The following is a 27,789-nucleotide window of genomic DNA, read 5'->3' on the forward strand; positions in this document are numbered from 1 at the left end:
CGTCTCAGTAGTGTGCGAGCACCACTGGAGCGCTTAGTTCTAAGGTAAGTATTGCATACTAGCTCATTATGCCTTTGTCTTACAGGTCCGTTCCCCCCAGGGTTTACAACCTCTTTAAGGGATTTAAAATGGTAAATAGTGTAGCGCTTCTATTAAGTGAATGTGTAATCCCATGAGGAAAATCCGAATACGATCACAGAAAATCAAGTTAATCAGAAATCACATGGGAAAATCAGTAATCACATGGGGAAAGTCCATATACGATCACAAATAATAATAAATAGAGTCCTCTGTAGTGTGACTGGTGCACAAAGAGTGTAATAAAACTTCTTCAGAAGAAATAGGCGTTTCACTAGTCAAGTGCAACCCAATATGTCAACTTGTCTGAAGATATCAAAAAGGTGGGTAGAATACTCTTACCGAATATGATGGACTCACACGGTCTTATGACGGTTGAGTCGGAAACGCTTGGGGTCCAGACCTAAAACCAGATGGTAGGTTGGTGGTGGTCCGACCGGATATTGAGAAGGCTCCAAATGACTGAAGACCCTAGGGGGCGTCTCACAGGGGGTTCTCCGGAATGTTCCTCAGGTTGTCCAATTCGGTTCATTCATTGGAGTTTTTCATTACCGTCTCCAATAATTCTCTTAAGAATGCTCTCATTACTAATATTTAATTTCATGGGACATTCGCTCTCCCTTTGGATACTATATACACATTTTTTGTTATATACACTGCATTACCTTGCGATTTCTTGCGATTTTATGGCGACTTTATTGGTTTCATGGAATTTCATAGTCGATAGGCGAAGTATACACGATAGTCATTCTATTATTGATTTGTCCTAGTTAGGTAGTGTTATTACTTCTAATTATCTGCATATTTGTTATTCATGCAGAACTATATGCAATCTCATTGTTTTCTTTTTCTTTTATTAACTTTCCTTGCGCTTGAATTTCTGCACAATCATATATATTGTTATTACATACTATCACGTGCAACAGAACCCCTGTTTCTCTACACGTGCGGTGTTATTTGTTTATTTTAATTTATCTTTTTATATTTTTTATACCTTGGGACGTTCCTGTACCGCCCCTTGATGTTATAAATACAGTTTTAATATGTATTGTGTATGGCTTTAATATGTGTGGTTTATTCTATTACAGGCTGCATTCTAGCCTGTTTTGGATCACATTATCCATTCAAAATACAATATTTCCGTTTTATTATTAATGTTTGTTTCCCCCTCGCTACTCCCTGATTGGGCAGTGACGATTAGGGTTAAACCTATGCCCTTCCTGTATTTTCTTCCGGGTGATATGGCCGCACTTTGTTTACCATGCCGGCCTCTACATCTGGAGTGAGGGGTGGAGATAGAGACGCGCCACGTGACCCGCGGCGTGCACGCCGCGGGCCCCCTGGTGTGAAAACTGACATCCTCCCTGCGTCCCCTCTCCATGGCAACACATTGCGTGGGCCAGGAGATGGGTTCTGACGGCGCGATGCATTCTAGGTCATGACGCGATTGCGTCACATGACCTTTTCGTCACATGGCCCATCTATCCTTAGTGGGAGGTGACGACGGAGACCCGCCGCGTGACCCGTGGCGTGCACGCCGCGGGCCCTCTGGCGCGAAAACGGACGTCCTCCCTACGTCCTCTCTCCATGGTGACGCATTACGCGGACCAGGAGATTGGTTAGATAGCCCCGATGTACTCTGGGTCATGACGTGACTACGTCACATGACCTTGACTGATCACGTGTCGACCTAGCGCGTCATTGGTTGCTGTGGCAACCCATAAACATTCAGCCTGGCGTTATGGTCCCTGTACGATCTAATGTAACTCTAAGGTTGCCAAGACCATACACAGGGTCTAAACTGACATCACTGCCACTAATGTTATATATATATGGATTGATCTTGATGAACCACAGCCTTGCATTTAATGTGAGTAACCATTTGATACAAGCAGGCCGATCTGACACCTAATATACTGGAGATAGTGTTTTTCATCTGACAGCCATATTTTATACATTGGATATAAGTTGAATACCAATGTGTTATTTGTCCTGCTGTTACATGATTTTTATTCATACATATGAAACACATTAATGTAAGAACATTTTAATTGGTATATTTACTTGTATCTATCTTTTGTGCTCGGTATAGGCTAAATCTGAATATATATAAGTTTATGACATTTAAATAACGTATATAAGCGGTGGATCGGCTGTATACATTGTTGACTGTGTTTGAGTGGGCCCTCCCACAGCTCGATATCATTGGACTGTTAATTTATACATAGTCTGTTTCTGATTGCAGTCTCCGCCCCCTTTCTAGGCGGACCTACTCTAGAAACTCTATAAATTTGTTAGCAATGTGGTGGGTTCCATCATGCCCCTGTTGAAGACACTCTATGTCGAAACGCGTCGGGCTCGCTTTTGGCACCCCACATTGCTTTTATTTTGTTCACTTGTGATCACCAGTCATAATTTTTATCCAATTATATGACCTTTTAATAAAACCTGATGGTTAATATTTTTTGACCCGCACCATGTGGAGCTTTCTTTTTTGTTCTAATTTCTACAAACCCCTCACCCCTCATTTGGGGTTGTAATTCCAATTGAGCCACATCCGAATTGGACAACCTGAGGAACATTCCGGAGAACCCCCTGTGAGACGCCCCCTAGGGTCTTCAGTCGTTTGGAGCCTTCTCAATATCCGGTCGGACCACCACCAACCTACCATCTGGTCCTAGGTCTGGACCCCAAGCGTTTCCGACTCAACCGTCGTAAGACCGTGTGAGTCCATCATATTCGGTAAGAGTATTCTACCCACCTTTTTGATATCTTCAGACAAGTTGACATATTGGGTTGCACTTGACTAGTGAAACGCCTATTTCTTCTGAAGAAGTTTTATTACACTCTTTGTGCACCAGTCACACTACAGAGGACTCTATTTATTATTATTTGTGATCGTATATGGACTTTCCCCATGTGATTACTGATTTTCCCATGTGATTTCTGATTAACTTGTATTTCTGTGATCGTATTCGGATTTTCCTCATGGGATTACACATTCACTTAATAGAAGCGCTACACTATTTACTGTTTTAAATTGTTTAACTTTGTTTGTTTGAAGTGTTGGCAGCTGTTTTTTCACTTGTTTTTTTGTTAGTTTGATACAGCGCGGTGTTTTCCCCTTTTTTCTGTTGGGGCCGGTTCACACAGCGAGGCGAGGCGAGGCGACACGGCTCGCCTCGCCTCGCTCCCGCAAGTCGCCCCCGTTCTGTACAATGGAACCGTTCTGAGAGGAGCGACTCGAGTCGCTCCGACTCAGAAAAAAGGTTCCTGTACTACTTCGGGGCGACTTCGGGGGCGACTTGCATTGACTTCTATACAGAAGTCCTCTGCAAGTCGCCGCTGAGCTCCCCGCAGGTCGCGGCGAGGTAAGTCGGAGACGCCTCGCCGCGCCTCGCTGTGTGAACCGGCCCTTAACCTCTTTAAGGGGCCTGTTAAGGAAAACAAAACCGTAAAACTTCCAGTATAGAAGGACCTCAGTATCATTTTAGTCATACAGTAGATCCTCCTCTACGCAATAAGAAATATTTGCTTATCTCTAGCAGTGTAGATTTATTGCCCTCTGAACTGATAGAAATTAATCTATGCTTAATGCAGTCACAAATCCCCAAGGTTCTCTTTGCAAAATCCTACAGCTAAGAATTTAAATGAAAAATTTAAAGCATCTAGATTTTAGTTAGGGTTATAGAGTAATTGCATACAAGAACATTAGTAATATTTTCATAATCTACTATATCATTATGATTATTAGTACTGCAACTATATATTTCAACTCTAGTAGTGTTTTGACTATACTGACACCCACCTTGATTTAAGCAAACTGGAGGGGGGGGGGGGGCTGCATCAAAATTTTGCTTTGGGGCCCTACAATTCATAGTAATTCCCCCGAATACACATTTGTCAGATCATTTATTCTGCACAAGTCTTTATCTTACTCAGCTAAGTTAAACTATTAAAACAAAAAATAGGAACTGACGCTTGTTGATTTTTATTTAAAGGTCACTGGAGTGATGGTGAGTGTGCACTTCTCACACTGGTGGTGGCATTTGGTGTTCCATTGGAGAATTATTCACTAGAATATAGAAGAAATACTGAAGTCGGTGGCATCTCATTCAGAGGTCCAACAACGTGCGATCAAAATCAGACAGAAGGCAATAGTTTATCTGGGTTGTCCAGATTCCTTTAGATTTATAAACAAGGTCTTTAAGGGGCACTGACAATACATAGTTAATTTTCTGTCATTTTGGGAGAAGATGATCACCACACTCTAGGAAGAACTTGTTTGGCTACATATATTTCACATTTATAGGCTAATAGACAGTTTATTCTTCAGGTCATGAGTTAAAGCAGAGTTTCACACAATTTCACAAATTAAGCTTATTCCCAAACTGGCATAATAGACAGTGGCAAGTGGCAAGAATTGTTTTTTTCCCCTAAGGGTTACCTTTTTATTGATTATTGATGTGGCATTTCCTGTCCTAGCCACCTGCGGGTATTGCCGTCAGATCTGGCGGCGCAATGTCTCCTGGGGCGGCGCACTGAATCAATCTTCCCAAGAGTCATTGTGGCTAGGCGCCGCTAATTATCGTGAGATTAGTTGCCATCACAACTGGGCAGGCACTGACGATGCCCGTTGTGATGGCAACATCGGAAACTTACGGTGGGGATGCTAGTAGCTCAGCATCACCGAATTCCGGAAGTGTTTGCTTGTGGGCTTCACATGCCCCCAGGTAAGATGAGAATTACCACGCACAAATAATATAAGTTGCTTTTATATAGGAAACCAGACATCGGGATATTTTAACAAAAACAAGTGAGTGGTACATTTTCATTAGATGAACTTAGGAATTTAGAAAAAAAAATAGTTTGTTATATGTTGGAACTCTGCTTTAAACAACATAAACTTACAATAGCCGGTTCATATCCAATCCAAAAGTTGATTGTCGTATAGCTTGACCACTTCACATTTAGCTCTACTTACAAAAATATAAAAACTTCACAGCCAGAAGAGTTTTACTATACATGGCCCATGATGGGGGTTTGTCTGCACATGACGCTGCTAGAGGTTTCTCTGATATCTATTCCTATTGTGGACACTGACAGTGTGACATCTAAACCTGGCATAAACTACAAGTGTCAGATACCTGTGGACTAAACATGTCCCTACATGCCCAATAAGGCAGAGGCAAGGCAAGGTCATTTCTATTTATTAAACTGGTGATTGCAGATTGGATTCGGCAGACCACCTATCATTGGCTGTATGCTCTATTATATCAAGTCACTAATCAAAAGAGGAAGTGTGGATACACATCTTAGTTAATTTTATATCCAATTTGGCAACAAGAACACGTGTTTCATAAGGACATGACTCCCCTACCCAAAATGCTATCCACTTGGATATTGTTTGGGTGCGGTAGATTTATTTTTTTGCAAATAATTGTATTTAGCTGTATTTACATTTGTGTAGGGTGCTGAGTGACCAGTTAATACAAATTTGTTGAAATCTGTTGAAGATCAAAGCACCTATTAGGCATTCGCAGATCTGGAGACCAGATTTGGAAGCATATTCAGGTCACATGTGGCCATACAATCAATGATGGGGCATGTCTTGCAATAACTACTCAGTGTACTGTATGGTGTGTAAATAATCACTCAGGCAGCATCCATTGCACATTAGATTATTATGGTTGGGAAATTCATTCATTTTATTTTGCTATTTGATCAGGAAAGAATAAGCCTGTTTAAATAATAAGACCCTCAGATGTAAGGACTGTAGGAGATTAAACATAGCTCAAAAATTGTCTCTTAGGCCGGCCATACATGGTTCGAACCTTGACCAGTTCCTGCTGAACCATTATTGGGTAGGCTGAATGTTCCTGATTCAAACCATTCTTGGACAGGGTGAATGTTCCAAATTGATCGATCGATCAACTTGGGTACAACCAGCCTGCTGGATTCACTTGCGACTATCGCAATCGGCTGCTAAAGCCGTTAGCGATAATCACTGTCTACTCCTGGTGGGCAGAGGCGGGCTGCTGGGTTTCCCTGCCACTGCACATTAGCCGGAACTGGAATCAGCAATGAAAGCGCTGCAGGGTGCCCCCCCCCCCACTGGCTCATAGTGTCCCTGACTCCCTTTTGCATAGTGGTGATACCGCCCCCCCCCCCCCCCCCGAAAAAAAAACTGCACCCAAGGAAAACGCCTTGTATGCATCATGGTAGGTACCCCCCTGCCAGTCACAGTAGTATATTTGTTTGTGTTGTCTCTAACCTCATGTAGAGAGAAAAATGCTTAAAATATGAGCTTTAGACAGTTCTCTTATGTGCAAAGGACTATAAAGAGATTGTAGACCATCCATTTTAGGACTACACTACACAAGACTACAGTGTTTGCTGTACATCTCTTCTCTGTGCACATGTTCAGCTGTAACATGTGGGAAGAGGGCGAGGATTGACAGCAGGACCTGTTCACACAAAGTACAATGAATTGTCTGGAAACAAGAAGAGAACAAACTGGGCAATAAACTCCAAAGAACGCATTGCAGAATATAGCACAGCACCTCCAAACTAAAGATGGCCATACACTAGTAGAATCATAACTCTCACCTCCAATCCCCCCACCTCACCACTTTCCTGCCACAACACCCACCCTTCCAATCAAAGTGTCTACACTCAACGCCTTCCTGTTCACGCAGTGCTTTAGTCACAAATCACCCCCCATAAAGGTCTATAGTCCACCTAATAGCACCCCTCAACATACACCATAGTGCCCTGCTCTGCCACAGTGCCTCCAACCCACCCACCTCACTATCCCCCCTTCCACAGCAACCACTTCACAGTGCCCCTCACTGATCCACCTCAACTCCCTCATCTATCCATTACAGTGCATTACACCCAATTCACCCTCTCGCCACAGTGCCTATCACCCATCTTACTGCACCATTCAACCACTACCCCATCCCCTCTCTCTCAGTTGCAGCACCTCCCTTCTCTTTCAACCACCCAGCCAAAGCTCCTGACACCCATCTCACAAGCCCTCCCCCCACAGTGTCTCCTACCCAAATCTCCTACTGACGAGAGTACCTACCACCCCACCCCTCAAATGTGGAGGGAAGGGGCAGGTTATAGGAGGTTCGCAGATTGGCCAAGGAGGCAGAGTAACTCATCAGCAGCTCCATCCTCTGACCCAGATGAGCAGCGCTATTGTTTGCTATGCTGCTCATCTCGAATTATAGTTTTCTTTATGGACATGTGTTCATGAACCCACTCAGCAGCACACAGAGCAGCGGATTGAATGCACTTCAGCATCGGGACAGTTGGCAACTATGCTAATTTAGTGAGAGGGCACAGAATAACCTGGCAACGCCACTGACCAAGTGTATCACAGGATCTTAGCTTGGAGGAAATGAGTCATGAGTCGATTCAGCAATTTGAATAATTTCACTGAACTGATCCAAATGATTTGAATCACTTTTCCTAAGTCTACTAGAGACCCCCACAAAAAAAATTGCTTTGCTTGAGCTTTGCCTTAAGGTGTTCTTGGCAATTTGCATAGTAGGGCCCTAGAACACCAGGGTAAATTCGATGAGCCGGAATTTCTTAATCTAAAAGATTGGTCCCTCAACATGAGGCATGTCGTGGAAATTCCACTATACACTGCGTGTAATCCATGTCACTTTCAGCCTTTTGCTATAATGCATTAGTACAATCCTGTTTCCCTGAGGTAACACAGACATGACCACCACCCTTACATCCTTATCTCCACAGCTCGACTGTCTGACCATAGGAGCAATCTTTATTCCTATAACACTAGAGCTTGGTTGCTTTCACAATCAGCCAATCAAGCACATGCAAACAGGAGGAGTTAAAAACCAATTAACAATGACTAGGTCGGTGTATAGGTGTGTCTATGCAGGGGCAGTGTGTATGATTTCCCACCCCCTGTACCTGTAAGCCATACTCTCCAGTAAGACAAAGGAAACCACATGGCTGGCCTGGAAATCATGGATGCTGTCCAACCATAACACACGCAACACTCCAATTTTTACCACTTGCAGTGAATCATTCTCCTTTGTTGAGAACACAATGCATACCCGGATTATACTACCATTCCTGTGGATGGAAGATTATCTGCAGGGGCAAGTCATGGTTCCTCCATGTACTGATCAGATGCACAGAAAGACAAAATCACGCTTCCCCCTATAACTAATAATGTCTTTGCAGAGTGAACACATTCCCCCCAGACGATGGTCTGTGCATTGCACAGGTGCCGTTCACCGGAAATATCCCCACTCTGCAAACACTTCTCTGCATCCTAAGGAAGCCTTTCACTACCAGACGGGTCTCAACTGCCATCAGTCTGCCCCAGTCCCCTCCTTAGACCGGGCTGCAGGAGAACTAACACTGGGAGACACTGTGACAATACATATCAAATACATCTTAATAAAATTTCCACAACAGACATCTGCTACTAATTTTTTGAGGGTTATCTGGTCATAATGAAAAGCCGGAAAGGAAAAAGTATGTTTTTTTTTTCTCCGTTTTATGCTTTCTCAACAGCCTGTAATTGAGATCTTCACTCTGTTACAGACCTGCCAACACTGATGCACTGACACACACATTCAGTTGTGTCAAATGCTTGGTTTCCCTGCTGGATGATGTGGTTCCTCTTGCTGACCTCTATATCTCTACAGGACACACATTACCCGTTTTCTTCCATCTTGCTAGGTTTCTCATTTTCAGTATAATGAACATTTCATTGTCTGCTTTTCACATGGGTCTTGTGAAGATGTTCTAGAACTATATTAATTTTGCAGATAAGAAACAGATACAGTGGTACCTTGGATTATGAGCATAATTCGTTCCAGAAGGATGCTTGTAATCCAAAGCACTCATATATCAGATAATTCGTTCCAGAGTGACTTCTATTGTATGCAGTACCACATGTGGCCAGAGGTGGGGGTGGAGCGCCAGAGACACTCGGAAAACACTTGGATGCATTCAGAAACACTCAAAGAGGCTCAGAAACACTAGGCATGGTGCGTTTGCCTGCACCGTATCAATTGGTACAAAAGTACCATGTGATCAGCTTGCAGTGCAGTTCCAAAATGGATGCATGCATGATTTTGGTACGATGCAGTTTTGCACATCACTGAATAGCATGTGAAGTCATCAAGAATGCGGTGCGGTTCCTGTGCAATTTACATGCAGTTCATAGTGTGAACCGAGGCTTAATGTACACAATTTGCAACCGTTTTATCCAAGCAGGCAAAAGTAGAGAGAGCAGAAGGGACCAAATAGCAAGGGAGTTAATGGCTAGCTTTATCTACAGCAGGAGTTCAGCTTTAAGCTATTTCAGGAAGTTTTGCTCAGTGTATGTGTATTCTGTATATGCCCCTGTTGAAGACCTTTTGCTGTCGAAACACATCGGGCCTGCATTTTTTGTACCCCACATTGCTTTAACGTTATTTTTTGTCCGATTTTATTTGTGATCACTCATTGCTTTTATGTCACTTTCTTGATGACTTTTTCAATAAACCTATTGGTTACTCTCTGACCTGCACCATTTGGAGCCCCTCTTTCTTTTTGACCTTTTTTTTTTTTACATGATTCATCACACCTTGGATGCCATTCAAATGTGAGTGTTTTTGACTCTGTGGAACCTGGAGACGTATGATACAGCCATCTATATCAGGAGTTCCATCCAACCGCGAAATCCAGAGATGATATAGTGACGACTCACCTCCAGGACCTGTTGAAAAACGCACAACACCTGATCGAGACCAGTCACGATTTTATGACCCACTGTCATATGACAGGTGTGTCCAATCCCTCTGGTAAGAGTATCCAATTTTATAACTGATATAACTCCAGACAAGCCATTGTCCTTGGTTGATTTGTGTGGTGGTCCATTTTGCTGCTGGGAAGATCAACATTGATATCCTCCACCATTTAATGCATGTGGACTATACATTTGGACACATGTTTCAATTGTTGATATTCATTAGGATTCATGTCCATCTATATATTGCATTTATATATTTAGTGAATTATTGATTACATTTAATTCATTGCTCTGTAGTTTGTTTCTTATTACCATTATTTTTTATTCACATAATTTCATGTGTGCACTCCATAGGATCGGTTCTATTACCATTTCTCTAAACACAGTTTTAGATCCCTATACTAATTGATTTACTAGCGCTACACAATTTTTTTGTCCATTTTGACTAAACTCTGTTTAAAGAGGAGCTGCACAAAAAAAAAAATATTAAAAGCCAGCAGCTACTAATATTGCAGCTGCTGACTTTTAATAATATCACACTTACCTGTCCCAGGTTCCAGCGATGTCGGCGGCAGATGACGAGCGATCGCTCGTCTCGCTGCAGCCACCGCCGCCATCCTCTGTCAGGGAATCGGGAAGTGAAGCAAGAGGGCTTCACTGCCCGGTTCCCTACTGCGCATGCGCGAGTCGCGCTGCGCTGGTTCCCCGCTGTGTCTCTGGGAACTGTGTGTTTCCCAGAACACAACGGGGGGGGGGGGGGGGGGGGCGGAGCCATGCGGGGGTGGGCGGAGCCATGCGGCGGTCTGGCCGGAAGTGGGTGCAGTTACCTGGATTATCCAGGTAACTGCACCCCCCTCCCCCCCCGAAAGGTGCCGATTGTGGCACCGGAGGGGGGGAGGGATAATACTAGCGGAACTTCCCCTTTAGGGTGAAGAACCGCTTTAAGTGTTAGCAGCTGACCTTTAATTTTTTGGGCTTTAGCGCAGTGTTTTCTCCCTTTTCTTTACCCAGGATGCATGCCTCGATCTCACGCATGTGCAGTGGAACGAATTGCAGGCCACTGTGTGTCTAGCCGGTTGCCATAGCAACCACCTAGCATTGTGTAATTTCCAGTTGCGAAATAACGCAATGCTAGCAGTGGGGGATGCCTTTTGACTCCTGGGATTGATGACACAGCTATGGAGCCAATGGAAAAGTGAATAGTACATATCTTGCCGATGCAAGGTTGGACGTAACTGTGGGCTTTAGCCTACAGAAAATTAAAAAAAAAAAAAAAATTTTTAAAAGAAAAAGAAGGATTCAACATGAATGGGGGTTTGGCCATTTATATTTGCAGCCATTGTTGTAATTTAGGCTGGAACTCCACTTTAATCATAGAGGCCACTATCATTAATGCGGAGCTCCAGCCTAAATTACAACAATGGCTGCAATTATAGATGACTGCACCCCCATTCATTTTCGGATCCTTTTTTTTTTCTTTGCCTTCCGTGATGTCAGTATTTCCATTGGCTCCTGGGATAGCGGTGTCATCAATCCCAGGAGTCAATGGGCATCCCCCACTGCTAGCATAATGTTATTTCGCAAGTGGAAATTATGCGATGCTAGGCGGTCGCTATGGCAACCTGATATACACACAGTGGATCGTGATTCATTCCCACTGCGCATGCGCAAGAACAGGAGCCTGAATGCAGACATTGTGCATTCAGGGCTGGTCACCTGCACACCTGTCTGTGCAGTCACTGCATCCTAATACACTTGATGAGTTTGCCTGCATGCAGCACCTGGAGTCTAAAGAAGCTGTAAAATAAATAAATAAAATTTAAAAAAAACAGCCCATTTACGGCAGCCGTGCCCATGTGAACAAGGCCCGAAGGACACTTAGACCCCATTCACACCTGAGTGTTTTGTAGCTTGAAGCCTGAAGCTACAAAACGCTAGAGGGGAAAAATTCTATTATTCTCAATGGAGATGGTTCACATCTCCACTACATGTCGCCTGAAGCTCAAACAAGTTCCGGACCCTTTTTTGTCACTCGAATTGAGCAGATTTGGGCGTTTTTCTTCTTTTAACATTGGTGACGTTTTGCCCTGCACAAAATCACGGTAAAACGCGGCAAAAAAATGCTTGAAACCGCTACGCTCAGGTGTGAATGCAGCCTCAATGAGCAGGAGACTCAGTGGTACAGCTAGTCAACTCCTAATAGCAACATCTGCTACCCTAAAAAACAAAACATACACTAATACAGTTGAATTGTTCTGAAGAGTAAACATTGTCCTGTTATTGTAAAAAGGTAGAACTTTATTTCAATAATTTTTTTTTTATATCTAAATAAAACATCAAAATGCATCGGAAAATATCTTTTCCCTGAGGTAGTTTATCCTGCGCCCAACTGTTCCCAGTTTCATTGAATTCCATTCAGTACTAGGGATCTAGAAACACAAAACAAAATGGATTAGTCTTGGAACCGCATGAAACAGTCTCTGTATCAATGTGCATTAGTTAAAGTGTTATTAAACCCACAACAGTAAAATCAGTCTGTATATGCAGCATAGCATGCTTGTTATACTCACTGCTGAACCTAAGGAGTTAATCCTCTACATTGTGTAAAGAGTCTGTTTGATCCTGTCTCCTCTGATACTCCCCCTCTTCCACTGTCCCCAATTCATCTTCCGTTAGTACAGAGCCTTTGGAGATGCTCTGCACATGCTCGGTTTGGTGTGTATTGCTAGAGTTTTTTTTTTCTTGGACGGGTGCATGTGATCAACACAGGGCCAATTAGCACTGTCCAGGCAGAGGGTCAGGGGTCCTGCAGCCTCATAGGATAGTCAGAGTAGATTGAAAACTCCTCCTACAAGCTTTGACCAGACACTGATAGAAGTCACAAGACTGCTATATACTGCTTTTGAGAAAAGGTATTTACTGTAGCAGCTTGTATTTATTCAAATTATTGCATTTCCAATGTTCTGTGTACTGTGGAAGACCCAATATAGTGACTGCAGGGTCCTGGGTTTAGTAACACGAATGTTTTCATAATTAAATAAAAAACAAAGTTGCAGGAGCAACAAAAAAAAAAACTTACAAACACAAAAGGGTCCTTTCACACAAATATTCCGCAGGGGGTCCACGAACTGAATCACAGAGGAACAGCACAGATGTCACAAAAGTGTTTTGTATGAATATTTACAGTGGACTGTAGTGGACCCATGTTGGATGTATGGGCTGCCAGATATAAAACAGACCTGTGTTTGTTTACAACAGGCTACCTCTGATCCGTCACGTCACAAACTGTGCATTGAGCCCCACATGCACAGCTCAGTGTACAGTCTAAAGAAAGCTGTAAAAAAAACTGAGCAGGAAGTTAAAACATTATTGCAGAAGAGACAAATTTACTAAAACTAGAGCACTCCTAATCTGGTGCAGCTGTGTGGTGGTCAATTAGCTTCAAACTTCAGCTTGTTCAAATTAAAGAGACGTTGTTTTTTTTTTTTTTTTTTTAAATCATACTTACCTAGGTCCAATGCTGCATCTGTTCCCATCGAATCTAAAAGTGAGAACTGAGGGATCAAAGACAGCTCTGTGAGCAGAGAGCTAGTGACTCTCAGTCACCGGCTCTTTGCTCTGCCCCCCAACCTGCGTCACTTGAGAGGCTTGCTGAGAGGCCGAGTCGGGTGCTGGTCCAGGCATCTGGGTGGATCCTGGCCAAATTGTTGCAATCTTTCCCCAGCCTGGACCAGCCCTGTGACTTCAGCAGACAGCAGGTTTTAGCCAGCTGTCTGCTGAAAAAGGGTCACGGGAGTGCAGAACGAACAGTGATCCTCAGGAGTACAGCCAAATGAGCTTTGGCTCTACTTCTCCTTTAAGCTTTGACAATAAAACCTGGAAGCCGATTAGTTTCTATTCAGAGCTGCACCAGATTTTGCATGCTCTGGTTTTAGTGACCCCCCCCCCCCCATTCCTTCTGCAATAAATATGCTTCCTGCTACATTTTTGGGAAAAATAGGGAACACTGCGCTAACACAAAATCAACCCCTAAGAACAGCAGCTAAAAAGTAAGATGCACACCAACAAAGAATAAAAAAAAGAGTAATATGATAATATGAAAAAAAGCTCCACCATATATAGCTCATTAAAGCGTTCACAAAAAATAGCATAAACAGTGATTAAATACTGAGAAAAGTCTGAATAAAATAATCAGATGATTGTGATTAAGCACTAGGCGTTGCAGAGGGTAAGTAAATAGGACGACATCCAGGGACGCCCTCCCGGCAATTAAGCGCCGCGATGTAGCCGTCGTTCGGCTATAGCGCTGTGCTCAATTGCCGGGAGGGTGTCACCGGACGTCCCCCTATTTACTCTCCCGCTGCCGCAGGCACGCATCAAGGAAATTCTGTGTTGGCCGTGTCCCTTGGACACAGCCAATCACAGATCGTGCTAAATGGTCAATCACAGCAGCCATTTAGCACTCAATCTGAGTGTCCAATGGGAGATGATCTCATATGTAAACATATGAGATTATCTCTCATTGCCAGCACTCCCTCCTCACACAGACCGCGTGTGAGGAGTGAGAGCTGTGCTGCAGATCTGTGAGTGCCAACATTTTACAGTTTACAGTGAAACCACAGATCAGAGCCCAAATAATGCCCACACAGTGCAACATACAGTGCCACATCAGTGTTCATCGCTGTTAGTGTCAGTGCCAGCTATCATCAGTGTCATCTGTCTGTCACCTGCCACATCAGTGCCACCTGCCACATCAATGTCACGTGTCATCAGTGCCACGTTTCATCAGTGCCATATGCCAGTGTCACGTGTCATCAGTAACACGTATCAGTGGCATCTGCCTTCAAAAGTGTAATAGGTGGTTGAGAAATAAGATGTGCAATTTATGCTCCTAAAACCCTTGAAGGTGCGATTTCAATTTTGGGCCTCTGTATGTGGCCAGGCTGTGCAAAAGTCTCACAGATATGGTATCGCCATACTCAGGAGGAGTAGCAGAATGTATTTTGGGGTTTAATTTTAATGTATATGCTATGTGTTGGAAATATCTTATAAATGGACAACTTTGTGTAAAAAAAAAAAAAAAAAGCATAAAAAGCATAAAAAAAAAAAAAGCATTTTCATTTTTTCCCCCCACATTTTCCAAAAACTTCTGGAAAAAAAAACGAACTGTTCAAAAGACTCATTATGCCTCATACATTATACGTTGGGGTATTAGCTTTCCAAAATGGGGTCATTTTGTGGGCGTTTCCATTGTCCTGGGCTCCAGGGCCTTCGAAATTGTAATAGGTAGTCAACAAGTTAGATGTGTCATTTATGCTCCTAGAACACCTGGTGGTGCTCTCGGCATGTTGGGCCTCTCTATGTGGCCAGGCTGTGAAAGTCCCACAGATGTGGTATCACCATACTTAGGAGGAGTAGCGGAGGAGTAGCAGAATGTATTTTGGGGTGTCATTTGTGGTATACACATGTCACGTAAGAGAAATAATCTATTACAATGACAATTTTGTGTGAAAAAAAATAAATCTTAATTTTGCAAACAATTGTGGGAAAAAATGACATCAAAAACCTCACCATGCCTCTTGCTAAATACATTGGAATGTCTACTTTCAAAAACAGGGTCATTTGGGGGGTAGTTGTACTTTCCTGGGTTGCTCGGGTCGCAAGAAATGGCCACCAGTACATCATGTGTGATCATTTTATTATGATTTGCACCACAACTTGTAGACTCCAGTTAAATATAAATAATTTCCACTAATTTGGGTTATCTTTATAAAAGATATGTAGCAGTATAAATTATGGCAAAAATTTATGAAGAAAATAAATAATTTGCTAAATTTTATCATAGAAACTAAAAAAAGTGTTTTTTTTCTCTCCAAATTTTTGGTATTTTTTCATTTATAGCGCAAAAAATAAAAAACCCAGAGGTGATTAAATACAAACAAAAGAAAGCTCTATTTGTATGGAAATAAGGACAAAAAATTCACATGGGTACAGTATTACATGAGTAATTGTCGTTCAAAGTGTGAGAGCACTGAAAGCTGAAAATTGGTCTGGTCACAAGGGGGGTTTAAGTGCCCAGTTGTCAAGTGGTTAAATATATATATTGTGAAAAGGCATGATTAAAGATGATCAGATGAGTGACATCCTAGGAATAGTCGATCCACAAAATCACCAAGAAGCACCAAGGGACTAGTGCGCCTCCACCATATTAAAATGCAATCGATTGCAAATGCTTACCTGGAAGCTTGCTGTAATTTGTCAATCTGCTATACCTGGAAGTACGGTTGTTGCTGCCTTAGATCAAGGACCCTGGCTGGGTTATAGCCACAGGCTGTCCCGAAAGCTTGCATTTTATACGGTGGAGGCGCACTAGTCCCTTGGTGCTTCTTGGTGATTTTGTGGATTGACTTTATTCCTAGGCTGTCACTCATCTGATCATCTTTTTTTTTTTTTTTTTTTTTAGTTTTTCAATAGCATAGAAAATTGCCCACAGTACCCACGCAGGGGCAAAATCTCTGCTGCGGGTACAGACCGCAGCAGGGCATATCAGGTAACACAACATGATCGGTCTGCCTCTGAAGCAACAACATGCCTCAACCAGGCAGACCGATACAAACAAAACTAAAACGTATCTAAACCCCCATGTGGGGAGAGGTTAACAGCAGGAGAATCCGTGCTCAAAAGCATAAGTACACAATTTCATAGCATAGAAATACAAGTAGTACCTGGGTCAGTCTATTACCATATTATGACCTTAATGTTGGTCTAAGGGTTAGTTACTGCATCAGTCGCCGTAGTGCTATCAGCTAACCAACAAGTCCACACCTTCTCAAATTTTTTTGGGCATCCCCTGCCCTCGTAGGTGGCTCTATAAAGGGGCAAACTGGCATTCACTAGACCCTTCCAGAACTTGACAGAGGGGGGAGATGATTGCTTCCAATTCATCGTGATGGCCTTACGTGCATAGTATAGTAATAAGGATATGAGTATTTTCCTAGCTCTGTGGATTATCAGCTGCTCCACCAGCCCCAGCAGACAACATTTAGGATCATAAGGAATACTAATCTTAGTAATGTTAACTATCACCTGGAGAACTTCCTTCCAGTAATGCCCAATTGCTGGACAAGCCCATAAAATGTGAAAAAACTCCCCTGGCTGATACGAGCATCTCCAGCACGCCGGGGAATGTGTCGGCGACATCTGGTGCAGTCTATGGGGTGTGTAGTGAGCTCTGTGTATAATTCTATACTGAACAAGTTTGTCCCTGGCCGAGACCAGAGGAGAGAACGGGAATACCCAAATTTCCCTCCAATCATCGTCGTCTAGTTCCGGTATGTCCCCCACCCACTTCCTGCGTAGGGAGGACAGTTCGGGGATGGCAGCAACCAACAGGGACCCATAAATCTGAGAAGTGGGTTTCTCCAAATCCTTCACCCGAAGGGTGGACTCGAGCTCCGAGTATTCCATTATGACTGGTTGACCTAAGAACTGACATCTATGAGCATGGGCGATCTGGAGATACCTGAAATGAGCCCGTGCAGGCACGTTGAACTTTGTACACAATACATGAAAGGGAGCAAGCTCCCCATTGGTGATAACATGCTCCAGAGTCAGTATTTTGTATCTGGTCCAGGCCTGAGGATCTGAGATAGTGATGAACTGTGGTAGGTTCAGATTCAGCCACAGGGGGGTGTGAGGAGACGCTCTCAGCGCCTCTCCCACCCTCCATGCCCTCATAGTGGTGCGCATGGAAGGGGTGAGGCAATGAGACGTTTTTGGCCCCCTGAATATCAAGCCTTTCAAGGCCTCCAGAGACCCGACTATAGCTGCCTCCAACACCGTAGCAGAATTGGTCAGATCTGGCTGTAAACAGTGGACAGTTACAAGCTGAGTAGCCAAGAAGTATTTGTGGCAGTCCGGGAGAGCCAAGCCTCCACTGTCCACAGGCCTGGTCAGAGTGGTATACTTGAATCTAGGCGTTCCAGATCCCCAAATAAATGAAAGGAAGAGTTGTTTAAGAGAATTAAAGAAAGTTTTATTTAGCCATTGTGGGGAATTCCTAAATATGTACGTTAGTTTGGGGAGGACTTTCATTTTTAGAAGGTTAATGCGCCCCATGAGGGAGAGGGGAAGATTGCCCCATGCCCTTAGTTTGGATTTAATCACTATCAGAACAGGTTCAAGATTAAGCCGGACAAAATCCCCGCTCTCCCTTGAAATAATGATACCTAAATAGGTGAACCTATCCACCCATTGAAGCGGGGTAGAGGGGGACGAGGAGGACCTGGCCCCCTCATCCACTGGGAAAAGCTGAGACTTATGCCAGTTCACCCTTAACCCGGTGAAGGCGGAAAAATCGTCCATAATTCCGAGTGCTCCCCGCAAAGAGTCACCAGCATCGTTTAAAAAAAAGCAGTAAATCATCCGCATAGAGAGCCACTCTCTCCTCCAGCCAGCCCATCCTAAGTCCACGGATCTCGGCCGAGCATCTGAGGGCCTCCGCAATAGGTTCCATTGCCAGGGCGAACAAGGATGGGGAGAGAGGGCATCCCTGCCTGGTGCCCCTCCGCAGGGGGAACTGAGGAGACAAGGAGCCATTCAGTTTAATGCATGCTAGGGGACCAGTGTACAATGTGCGCAACCAGGCAATAAACTTCAGTGGAAAACCCATTCTTCTGAGCACCTCCCACAGATACACCCACTCTACCGTGTCAAATGCCTTCTCCATATCAAGGGTGGCAATAGTCCTAGTGCCTGGATTAGTATGGGGGGCATGAATATTAGAAAACAGTCTACGGATGTTGATGTCTGTGGATCTACCCAGCATAAAGCCTGTTTGGTCCGGGTCAATCAGAGATTTAATCACCTTATTGAGTCTAGTGGCCAATATTTTTGTTAGTATTTTTAAGTCACAATTTAGGAGTGCTATTGGCCTGTAGGAGGCGCACAACCTGGGGTCCTTATTAGGTTTTGGGATTAGGACAATATGGGCCTCCCTCATAGAGGACGGCAGGAAACCCTGTTGAAGACACTTACGATACAGCTGAGCCAACCTGGGGGCAAGTAGTTCTACGTGGGCTCTATAATACTCTATGGGTAGTCCATCTGGCCCTGGGGTCCTCCCAGCCGGGAAAGACCCGATGGCCATCGCCACCTCCTCCGGTGTGATCTCTGAGACAAGGAGTAGTCTCTCTGCATCAGAGAGCCACCCCAATGCTAACGTGTCCAACCTGGCGGTCATAGGAGTAGGATCAAAATCATCGGGGAGCGAGGAAACATATAGGGAGGTGTAAAACCTGGTGAAGGCAAGTAGAATGTCCTCCGGAGAGGTAACTAACGCCCCATCTGCCGTGAGTATTTCTTAAATAACCGCTAAGGGCCTGTCCTGCCGTGCTAACATCGCTAGTAGCTTACTGTTCTTGTCCCCATGTTCAAAGTACTTCTGTCTACTATGCTGTATACCAAGCCTGGTAGTGTCCGAGACATGGAGATGTAATTCTCGCCGAAGCGATGAAAGGTGTTCAAAGTTAGATACCGTAGCCGAGGCTGAGTATTGCCTGAGAGCCTCTTCCACCTTGTGCTGAAGGTCAGAGACCTTATCCCCGAGTTCCGCCCTAACCGCCGCCACGGCCAAGATGTACTGACCCCTGCTGTGGGCTTTGGAAGCATCCCATGTTGTCTCCAGGGAGGCTGACCCTGCATTATGCAGTCAATACTCCCGCAAGGAGGGAGAAACCCTATCGTGTACTGTCTCATTGTTGATACAGTAGGGTTGTAACCTCCAGAGGGCTTTGCTCCTTGTCCTGGAGGTCCCAATGATAAGCTTAAAAGGGTGATGGTCAGATAGGCCAGAGGGAAGATAACTAGCCTCCCGGATACTAGCCAGGAGGGTATCATTGGCAAAAGCCAAATCAATGCGGGAGGACGTTTTAAATGTAGATGAGAAGCAGGAGTACGTTCTTTCTTGGGGATGTAACCACGTCCATACCTCGTGGAATTCTGTTGCCTGGGCCCACATACCAAGATCAGGATTGAAAGCAGATTGTGGGGAGGGTCTATCAAGATCACGTGACAGTGTGGCATTAAAATCTCCCATAAACAGGACACTCGCCGGACAATGCGGAGCCAGCCTCTCATACAGTGTATACAGAATGTGTATCTGGCTCGGAGGCAGATAGACGTTCACAATGACATATTTCTTATCACAAATACTCAACACCACCATAGCAAATTTCCCCTGGGGGTCCAAATGGACCTCATGGATTGTACACGCGACTCGTTTACTAATCAATATAGAACCCCCCGAGAGTACGAGGAGTAGGTCGTATGAAGCGCCCTTTGCACCCAGGGTTTTTTCAAAGCCAGAACCTTACTGCCAGTCAAGTGCGTTTCCTGTAGCAGTACTATGTGGGGGTTATGTAGCTTTAAATATTGGAATAACAGCGACCGTATTTAGAATTAAGCCCCCTGACGTTCCACGATATAACGGTCAGCAACTCAGCATCTGATGGGGCCATCATGGAACACCAGGGGGAAACCGAAACAGGATGAACCTAACCAACCAAGAAATATAGACTGACCCAAATTGAGCACATACAATCAGCGGCCTATGAGCAGCACAGTACTTATTCATTACTTTAAAACAGAAAAACCCCTCCCCCAAAACATAAAACACCCTACCCAAACATCATGAGAACCAAGCTCAATGGCCCAAACGGTAGGCCAGAGAGCCATATAAACTGATGCAGGGTTTTGTCCCTTAACTAGAAAAAACAGAGTCTTTAGGTCACTGGGACCCCTGGACGTTGGGCCACTGGGCCGAAGGTGGATACAGACCTTCCAGAGAGAGTCTTTCTCTAGTGCGGGAGGGGAATCCAAGTGTGGAGGGGAGAACAGAGGGGTAAACAGGGGGCGCTTCTGAACAAAGGTGAGGTAATTCAGTGGTAGTCATTGGAGCTCCTTAGGCAGGAGTAAACAGTATTTCAGCCAGCAACAGAAGATAAAAGAAAAAAAAAAAGTGTTACTTTTTATACTTGGTATGGGTACAAGTGGGATGCAATAGGGAGGAGAGGACTGGGGGCAGAGAGCAGTCAATGCAGGGAAGCAGCAAAAGACAGTCCTGTTGAAAAGAAGAGGGATACTTAGCAACTGATTGTGGTCGGTCATTCTTCCTCGTGATCGCTTATGTTTAGCGGGCGTCCAGCCAAGTCGCCGCAGCCTCTGGAGTATCGAAGAAGCGAGTGATGTCACCATCAGTAATCCGTAATCTGCTGGGATACAAAAGACCAAAACGGATTCCTCGTTCTCGAAGCCGGCGTCTCCATCAGTAAAGGATTTGCGTCTTTGCTGTACCTCCTGAGAGAAGTCTGGGAAAAAGAGCAGTTTGGTGTTCTCATACTTGATTTCAGGCATGGTACGAGCCGCCGCCAGGATGCGGTCCCAATCACGATAGTTTAGCAGCCACAACAGGAAAGGGCGCGGAGGTGCCCCGGGCCTCGGAGGGAGCGGTGGGCTCTTTCCACTACAAAGGTGGACGGCACGTTCCTATTGCCCGTTCCTGGAGTGCCTTCACCTGGAGCTACAAGGCCTTCACCTCCCTGGAATCTGATCGGACCGTGTCCTCCACCGCGGAAACCCTGTCCTCCACTTCAGCAACGCGCGACCGGAACTTATCCATATCCTGGCGGATGAGCCCGACATCCACAGTCAAGAAGTCGATCTTTGCTGTGAGGGTTTCCTTGCAGGATGTTATGGCTGCTAGGATCTCTGCCCCTGTGGGAGCCCCCACCTCCCCCGAATCCACCACTGCCCGCGTACCGGACGCCATCTCAGCCGCCGACCGCCCTGCAGACGAGGCTGCCGTCGGCGGGGAGGCACGGTGATTTTTGGAGCCGGATTTGGAGTAGCGGGTTTTGGGATGGCCCATCCGAGGTTCCCCTTGGGATGAGGAAAATCTGGAAGGAGTGTATGAGCTGAGAGCCTGCGGTCTGTCAGTAGAGTAAAATACCCTGACACAGGAGCTAATTCTCCCTATTGGGGGGGCAATGGGCAAGTTCCGGGGTTCCGCTGGAAGAGTGGGAGAGGTAGTGGTGAGCCTCTGCACAGGGACAGGACCCCCGGCAAAGGGCTGCCGCCGTGAGGATGAAGACACAGGAAGAAGGAAGCAGCAGCTCTGAGATCCAGCTGGTGGCACAAGGAGAGGGGAGTATTGCTTCCAGGGAGCAGATTGGGACACAGGGAGGGTAGTTCAGTAAGCTGGCACTGTACCTTGAGGTGGGGGAGAAGCCTGATGCAGTAGGCCACAAGATGGCGCCTGTAAACAGCCTGGATGGATCTCCTGGTGTCTCTCAAGGCCCCCGTTCAACTCAGCCTCTTCCAAAAGTGTGGGGGGGTGCACCGCCTCCCCCCCCCTACGGGGATCGCTGTAAATTGAGCCCGGGGATGTCGGAGGCCAGGTAGGTCTCAAGATGGCGGCAGCTCTCCGCAGTGTGGGACAGGCCGCGGCCCGATAGGATGCAATTGGCCGGCTGCGCTTCACAATATAGGCTGGGCCAGATGCAGCAGGCTCCCGAGAGTCTGTGGGGGGAACCCGGGAAGCCCTCAGGCGGTGGCAGGATGGCCGTGGATTGCTAGGCCGCAAGATGGCGGCGGCCGCAAGCTCCCGGGAGCGGCCCCGCGAATCTCCCTGGATGGCGTGGGCTCCCTCTTCATCCTATAACCCCCGGGGGTGACCGATGCCGAGGTGTGTGGAAGAGTCACCTCTCCTCCCTCGGATCGCTGATACCAAGCCTGAGGATGTTCGAGGCAGGTAGGCCCCAAGATGGCGGCCAGAGTACAGCGCTGGCCGCGACCCTGTCAAGGCTGAATCAATCAGGTAAGCACCGCAATTTTCACCGGGGCTGGTGCAGCTGGTGTCCAGTGGGGAAAGTTTGAGGCCTCCCCGCGCTATGTAGGTACAGGATGGTTGCTGATTGTATCAGGATCAGCGGAGCTCCTCTGGAACACGTCTAGTTTCTGTTACATCCGGACACGCCCCCCTCCATCTGATCATCTTTAATCACGCCTTTTCACAATATATATATATTTAATCACAATCATCTTATTCACAGATTTTCTCAGTATTTATTCACTGTTTATGCTATTTTTTTTGTCAATGCTTTAATGAGCTATATATGGTGGAGCTTCATATCTGGATTTATTTTTCATATTATCATTGTATATGGTTTTCATGTCTTTTTAAGCACAGCTTTACTCTTTTTTTATTACATTTTTTGAAACCTAAAGTTCTAGTGGACACCTTTTAGGACAGTTTGTTTACGTAGACCATTGCAAATGTTGTTTACCTGAATCACACGATATCCTAGTATTTCTAGATGTCTTTTCTTCATGGCTGTCTGTCCACTGGGATGTAAAGAGTTTCTGCAGTAACTTTTTGAAGAAAGAAAATCCACAGCAACCCTGACAACATTAAAAACAATGTGTTATTTATGTGGCTGAAATAAGCCCTGGTGATCATATTTGAATAAAATTTCTTGCACATATGTGTAGCCACTAGAGCAGCCCTTTTAAACCTTTTCAAAAAGGAGGAGCCCTTGAAATAATTTTCAGGTCTTAGAGGATTCCTGCTAACAGTTATTATAACTACAGCTCACAGGGCATCAGAGTTAAAAGCGGAGGTCCGCCCACCGATGCACTGACTTTTAAAGAGGAAGTAAACCCTGATGGGTTTACTTCCTCTTTGATTCTCTGCAAAGGTAAAGCATAATGGACTACTATGCATCGCATAGTAGTCCATTATGTGTCATTATGTGTCACTTACCTGACACAGGAGCCAGCGAAGTCACCGCTGTCCCCTAGTGTACAGAGCCTCCATCTTCTTGATGGGTCTCGCTGCTCCGGCGCTGTCATTCAGTGGAGCCGCGTTGACGTCACTCCTGCGCATGCGCACGGGAGCAGCCACTCAGTGCACCTGCACGCCGCTGTCAAGGGCGCATGCGCCGTAGACAGCGGTGCCTGTCTTTTGGCAAATATCTCCTAAACTATAGGTTTAGGAGATATTTCTTAGACCTACAGGTAAGCCTTAATCTAGACTTACCTGTAGGTCAAAGTCGTTTGTAAGGGTTTACAACCACTTTAATAATCAGACACTTACCTCTCCTGGAGTCCAGCGATGTCGACGCCGCAACTGATGTTCCCATGTGTGCCATGTGTGGCACCGGGGGGGGGGGGGGGGTGTACAACGAGCGGAAGTTCCACTTTTGGGTGAAATTCCGCTTTAAGATAAAGTTGTCAATAGAGGAATAAATGCATAAGGAAACTGGCTAGTAGGTATTTGTCACCCTGTACCCTCGTGGTCAGTGTAGTGTCCCTATACACTGGTGGTCAGTAAAGTGCTCAGTTACGTTAGTGGTCATTGAAGATCTGCCCTCCTCCCAGCTTTGCGGTCATTAGAGAAAGGCCCTAATTCCCTAGTGTTCACTGGAAGAGTAAAACTCTTGGAGGAATCCTAGGGTTTTGAGAATCCTGATTGAGAAAATCTGCACCAGAGGGTACACTCTTTGTAAGAAAATCTATTACAGAACAGAGCATGTGGAGACTGTAAGGCTAGGTTCACAATGTTGTGGGTGCAGGACAGCAGGTAAATCGTACCTATTCCCGCACCTGCAACCACCCGCAGCCAAAAATTGCACTGCTCCTTTGCAGATGCACGAGGCTGCCATTTAATCTTAATAGTACCCCCATGCATTTGAAATTGCAGCACATTTTTTAGAGATGTACCCATTTTTGGTAGCCGAAAACTGTGAAAAGAAAAGAGAAAAAGGTGGCAATAATGGCACTGAAAACGCAAGCGATTTGGCCACGATGTTGCTGCAATTTTACCAGGATTTCACAATGTATATGGGGTGCTTTTCATATGTCATGCGACTGCATCAACAGTTAATATGGGTACGTTACTGATGTGTTCTTGCTGTGTTTTCAATGCATTTCAACGGGGAGGTGCTTTTTTTTTTTTTTTTTTTTTTTTTTTTTTTTAACTGACCAAATATGCAGCAAGCAGAATTTTAATACCACAATGGAAGCACAATGGACCAGTGTGAAGACATACATTGAACCTAAAAGGATGCATTTTACTTGAACTTTTTCTGTGCTAAAACGGTGCCAATAACAACCAAAAATAAATTCATATTCATTTAAATTCATGATATTAATTAAAGTTGTAAATAATACAATATATATATTTATATTGTAGCAGAGCGTCCCAGAGAGAAACAGGAAAAGTCCTGTTCGGGGTTTATACGTCTCCCAGGCTCCTCTCGTACACATTCCGAAATCTCTGATCCATGGTCCAGTTCGGGTCTTGGTCCAGTTCGGGTCTTGGTCCTCTTCCCCAGGCTAATTTAAGCTCACCTGAGCAGACAGCCTTTGCTCTCTGCCTGGGACATAAACACAAAGTTGGTCTGTGAAGAGAGTAAGATTGGTAAAAGCTGTTAAGCAGTTTTTGTAGAGACTGACAAGCGTTAGGCTTGTTCAGCTTGGTAGTGAGGGCCTGCAGATTGTATAGTTAGAGCCGAGACACGGCTAGGATTTGTGTTTTGCTACTTTGCCCTTTATTTTGTTTTCTGGAACACTGTACAGCACCTGTATTTGGACTTGTATATAACACAAATAAACACAGCACTGTTTGTCACTACATCACTGGATTCGGTATCTGTGCCTGAGAAACTGCTCATCCCGGGGAGCTTTGTACCTGCTACCTGTCCCCCAGGTCATATATGGTGGAGAATGCGGGCAGCTGCAGTAAGTTACTACTTAAAAGGCCAGTACCTAGAGTGACTAAACATGGAGGAAATCCTAAAACAATTGATGATATCCAATGCTGCACAACAGCAAGTCAATGCTGCACAGCAGAAAGCTAATGCTATCACACAGGAGCAATCGCAGAGGCTGTTTGAACAGCTAGCCACTGATGCAAAAGCGGATAAGAAAACCGTGGCTGAGGTTGTAGAGATGCTAGCACAGCGGTCACCTGCTAAAGTTGATGATGTTGGAGATAAGTCCTCAGTCATCCATGTGGGTCGCTTTCTTTCTAAGATGACTGCAGATGATGATCCAGAGGCCTTTCTGCTAACGTTTGAACGGAACGCTGAGAGGGAAGGTTGGCCTAAAACACAGTGGGCATGACTGGTTGCTCCCTTGCTTTCTGGAGAATCGCAGAAGGCCTACTATGATTTGGAATCAGCAGAAGCGGGAGACTATGAAAAGGTCAAAACTGGAAATCCTGGCACGAATTGGTGTCACTTTGGCAGTTTGAGCACAGCGGGTCCACAGCTGGTTCTTTCAAGGGGAGAGGCCCCCAAGATCGCAGATGTTCGACCTAATTCACCTGGTGACGAAATGGCTACAGCCGGAGTCCCTGTCTGGGCCACAAATAGTGGAGCGTGTGGTCATGGACCGGTTCCTGGAGGTCACTACCAATTCCCCTGCAGAAGTGGGTGAGTCAAGGAGACCCCAAATCGGCAGACAACCTGGTGGAACTCGTTGAAAGGTATTTTGCTGCAGAAAACCTGGTCACCACCCCTACAACTGCGCGGACTTTCCACCCAAAGCCACAGTCTCCCTAGGCAACCGGTAAGACTGTTCCAGGGGAAGTGGGTGGTAAAGATGGCAAGGAAATAGGGGGGAGAAATTTTGTTGCCAGGACTGAAGTTTGGTGTCGCAAACAAGGGAAGCCATCTCCTGTCAGCAAACCAAACTGGGGAAACGTCAGGTGTTTTTCGTTGCCAAGAACTGGGACATGTCACAGCAAATTGTCCATTGACAGATGAACCGATGCAGTGCGATTTTTCCATTAGGAGACAGTCTGTTTGCAGCTGTTTCATGCGCTGCAGTGCCAAATATGGGAAAACCAATGTGCCAAATGACTGTTAATGATAAGCCTATTACAGCCTTGCTGGACTCTGGAAGTCTAGTGACTTTGGTTACAGCTGAAATGATTGAACCTGTAAATTGTCATGCTAAAAAAATTGCTGTGATCTGTATTCATGGGGATACCAAGGAGTACCCTATAACCACTGTTCGGTTTAAAACTGGCTTAGGTACGGTGACCCATCAGGTTGGAGTTGTCCCCAACTTGTTGCACAGGGCCATCATTGGTAGGGACTTGCCTAAGTTTTGGGAACTGTGGGATCGTCCCGACCCGGTCGCAGTACCTGACTCCGTGGCAGAGCTAGAACTCCTGGCCACTACTGACAATGTGGGTACAGGGGATTCCTTTCAGGGCTCCCCGGGTTTTCCTCTATCGGTTATGGCAGGAGAACTGGAGGAGTCTGAGGAAGTCCCCACCACCAGTAGAGCTGGACAGCCGTCTGCTAAATCCGAGCCTACATTGGAGTTTGCTGACCTTATTGTGCACAAAGAAAATTTTGGTACTGAGCAAAGAAAAGACCAGACCCTTGCCCAGGCCTGGGAAAAATGTAACAGTGATTAATGAGGTACCTGTCGAACCAGGGGACAGGCCCTGTTTTCCTTATTTCAGCAGCAATGAGGATTTACTGTATCGTGTATGTAAATTGAACGATGAAGTGGTTGAACAGTTGGTGGTCCCTAAGCCTTACAGACGGGTGGTGTTGGAACTTGCCCATGGGCACTTGCTAGGATGCCATTTAGGGGTTGAAAAAACTACTGAAAGGGTGTTGCGTAGATTTTACTGGCCCGTGGTACAGAAAGATATTAAGAATTATTGTCAATCCTGTCCTGTGTGTCAGATGCCAGCCCCACTACCCCACTTCCAAAGTCCTTTAGTGCCATTACCTATTATTGAAGTGCCCTTTGAGAGGATTGCCATGGACCTTGTGGGTCCACTTCCCAAGTCTGCCCGGGGTCATCAGCATATCCTATTAATCATGAATTATGCTACCCGTTAC

The 27,789-nt window shown here is 45.3% G+C and overlaps 1 protein-coding gene across 18 annotated transcripts in view; it reads right to left on the bottom strand.

Annotated features, from left to right (window-relative positions):
- Positions 1-12,142: 12,142 nt before the first annotated feature.
- Positions 12,143-27,789, bottom strand: part of LOC143923970 (FAST kinase domain-containing protein 1, mitochondrial-like) — a 189,722-nt gene continuing 174,075 nt past the window's right edge. For 16 of the 18 annotated variants that reach the window (XM_077447941.1, XM_077447936.1, XM_077447932.1 and 13 more), the window contains 2 exons: positions 23,209-23,323; positions 12,143-12,294 (listed from right to left, as the gene is read on the bottom strand). In XM_077447941.1, coding sequence (XP_077304067.1) covers positions 12,202-12,294; positions 23,209-23,323 — 208 coding nt within the window. In that variant the 3' untranslated portion in view covers positions 12,143-12,201. Of the gene's footprint in view, positions 12,295-23,208; positions 23,324-27,789 lie in introns of those variants that run through there. The other 2 variants (XR_013261799.1, XR_013261798.1) reach the window with 1 other exon arrangement.

Source organism: Lithobates pipiens, unplaced genomic scaffold (genome assembly GCF_037356315.1).
Source record: "Lithobates pipiens isolate NorthernLeopardFrog02 unplaced genomic scaffold, aLitPip1_a1.2 Scaffold_22, whole genome shotgun sequence".
Lineage (NCBI taxonomy): Eukaryota > Metazoa > Chordata > Amphibia > Anura > Ranidae > Lithobates > Lithobates pipiens.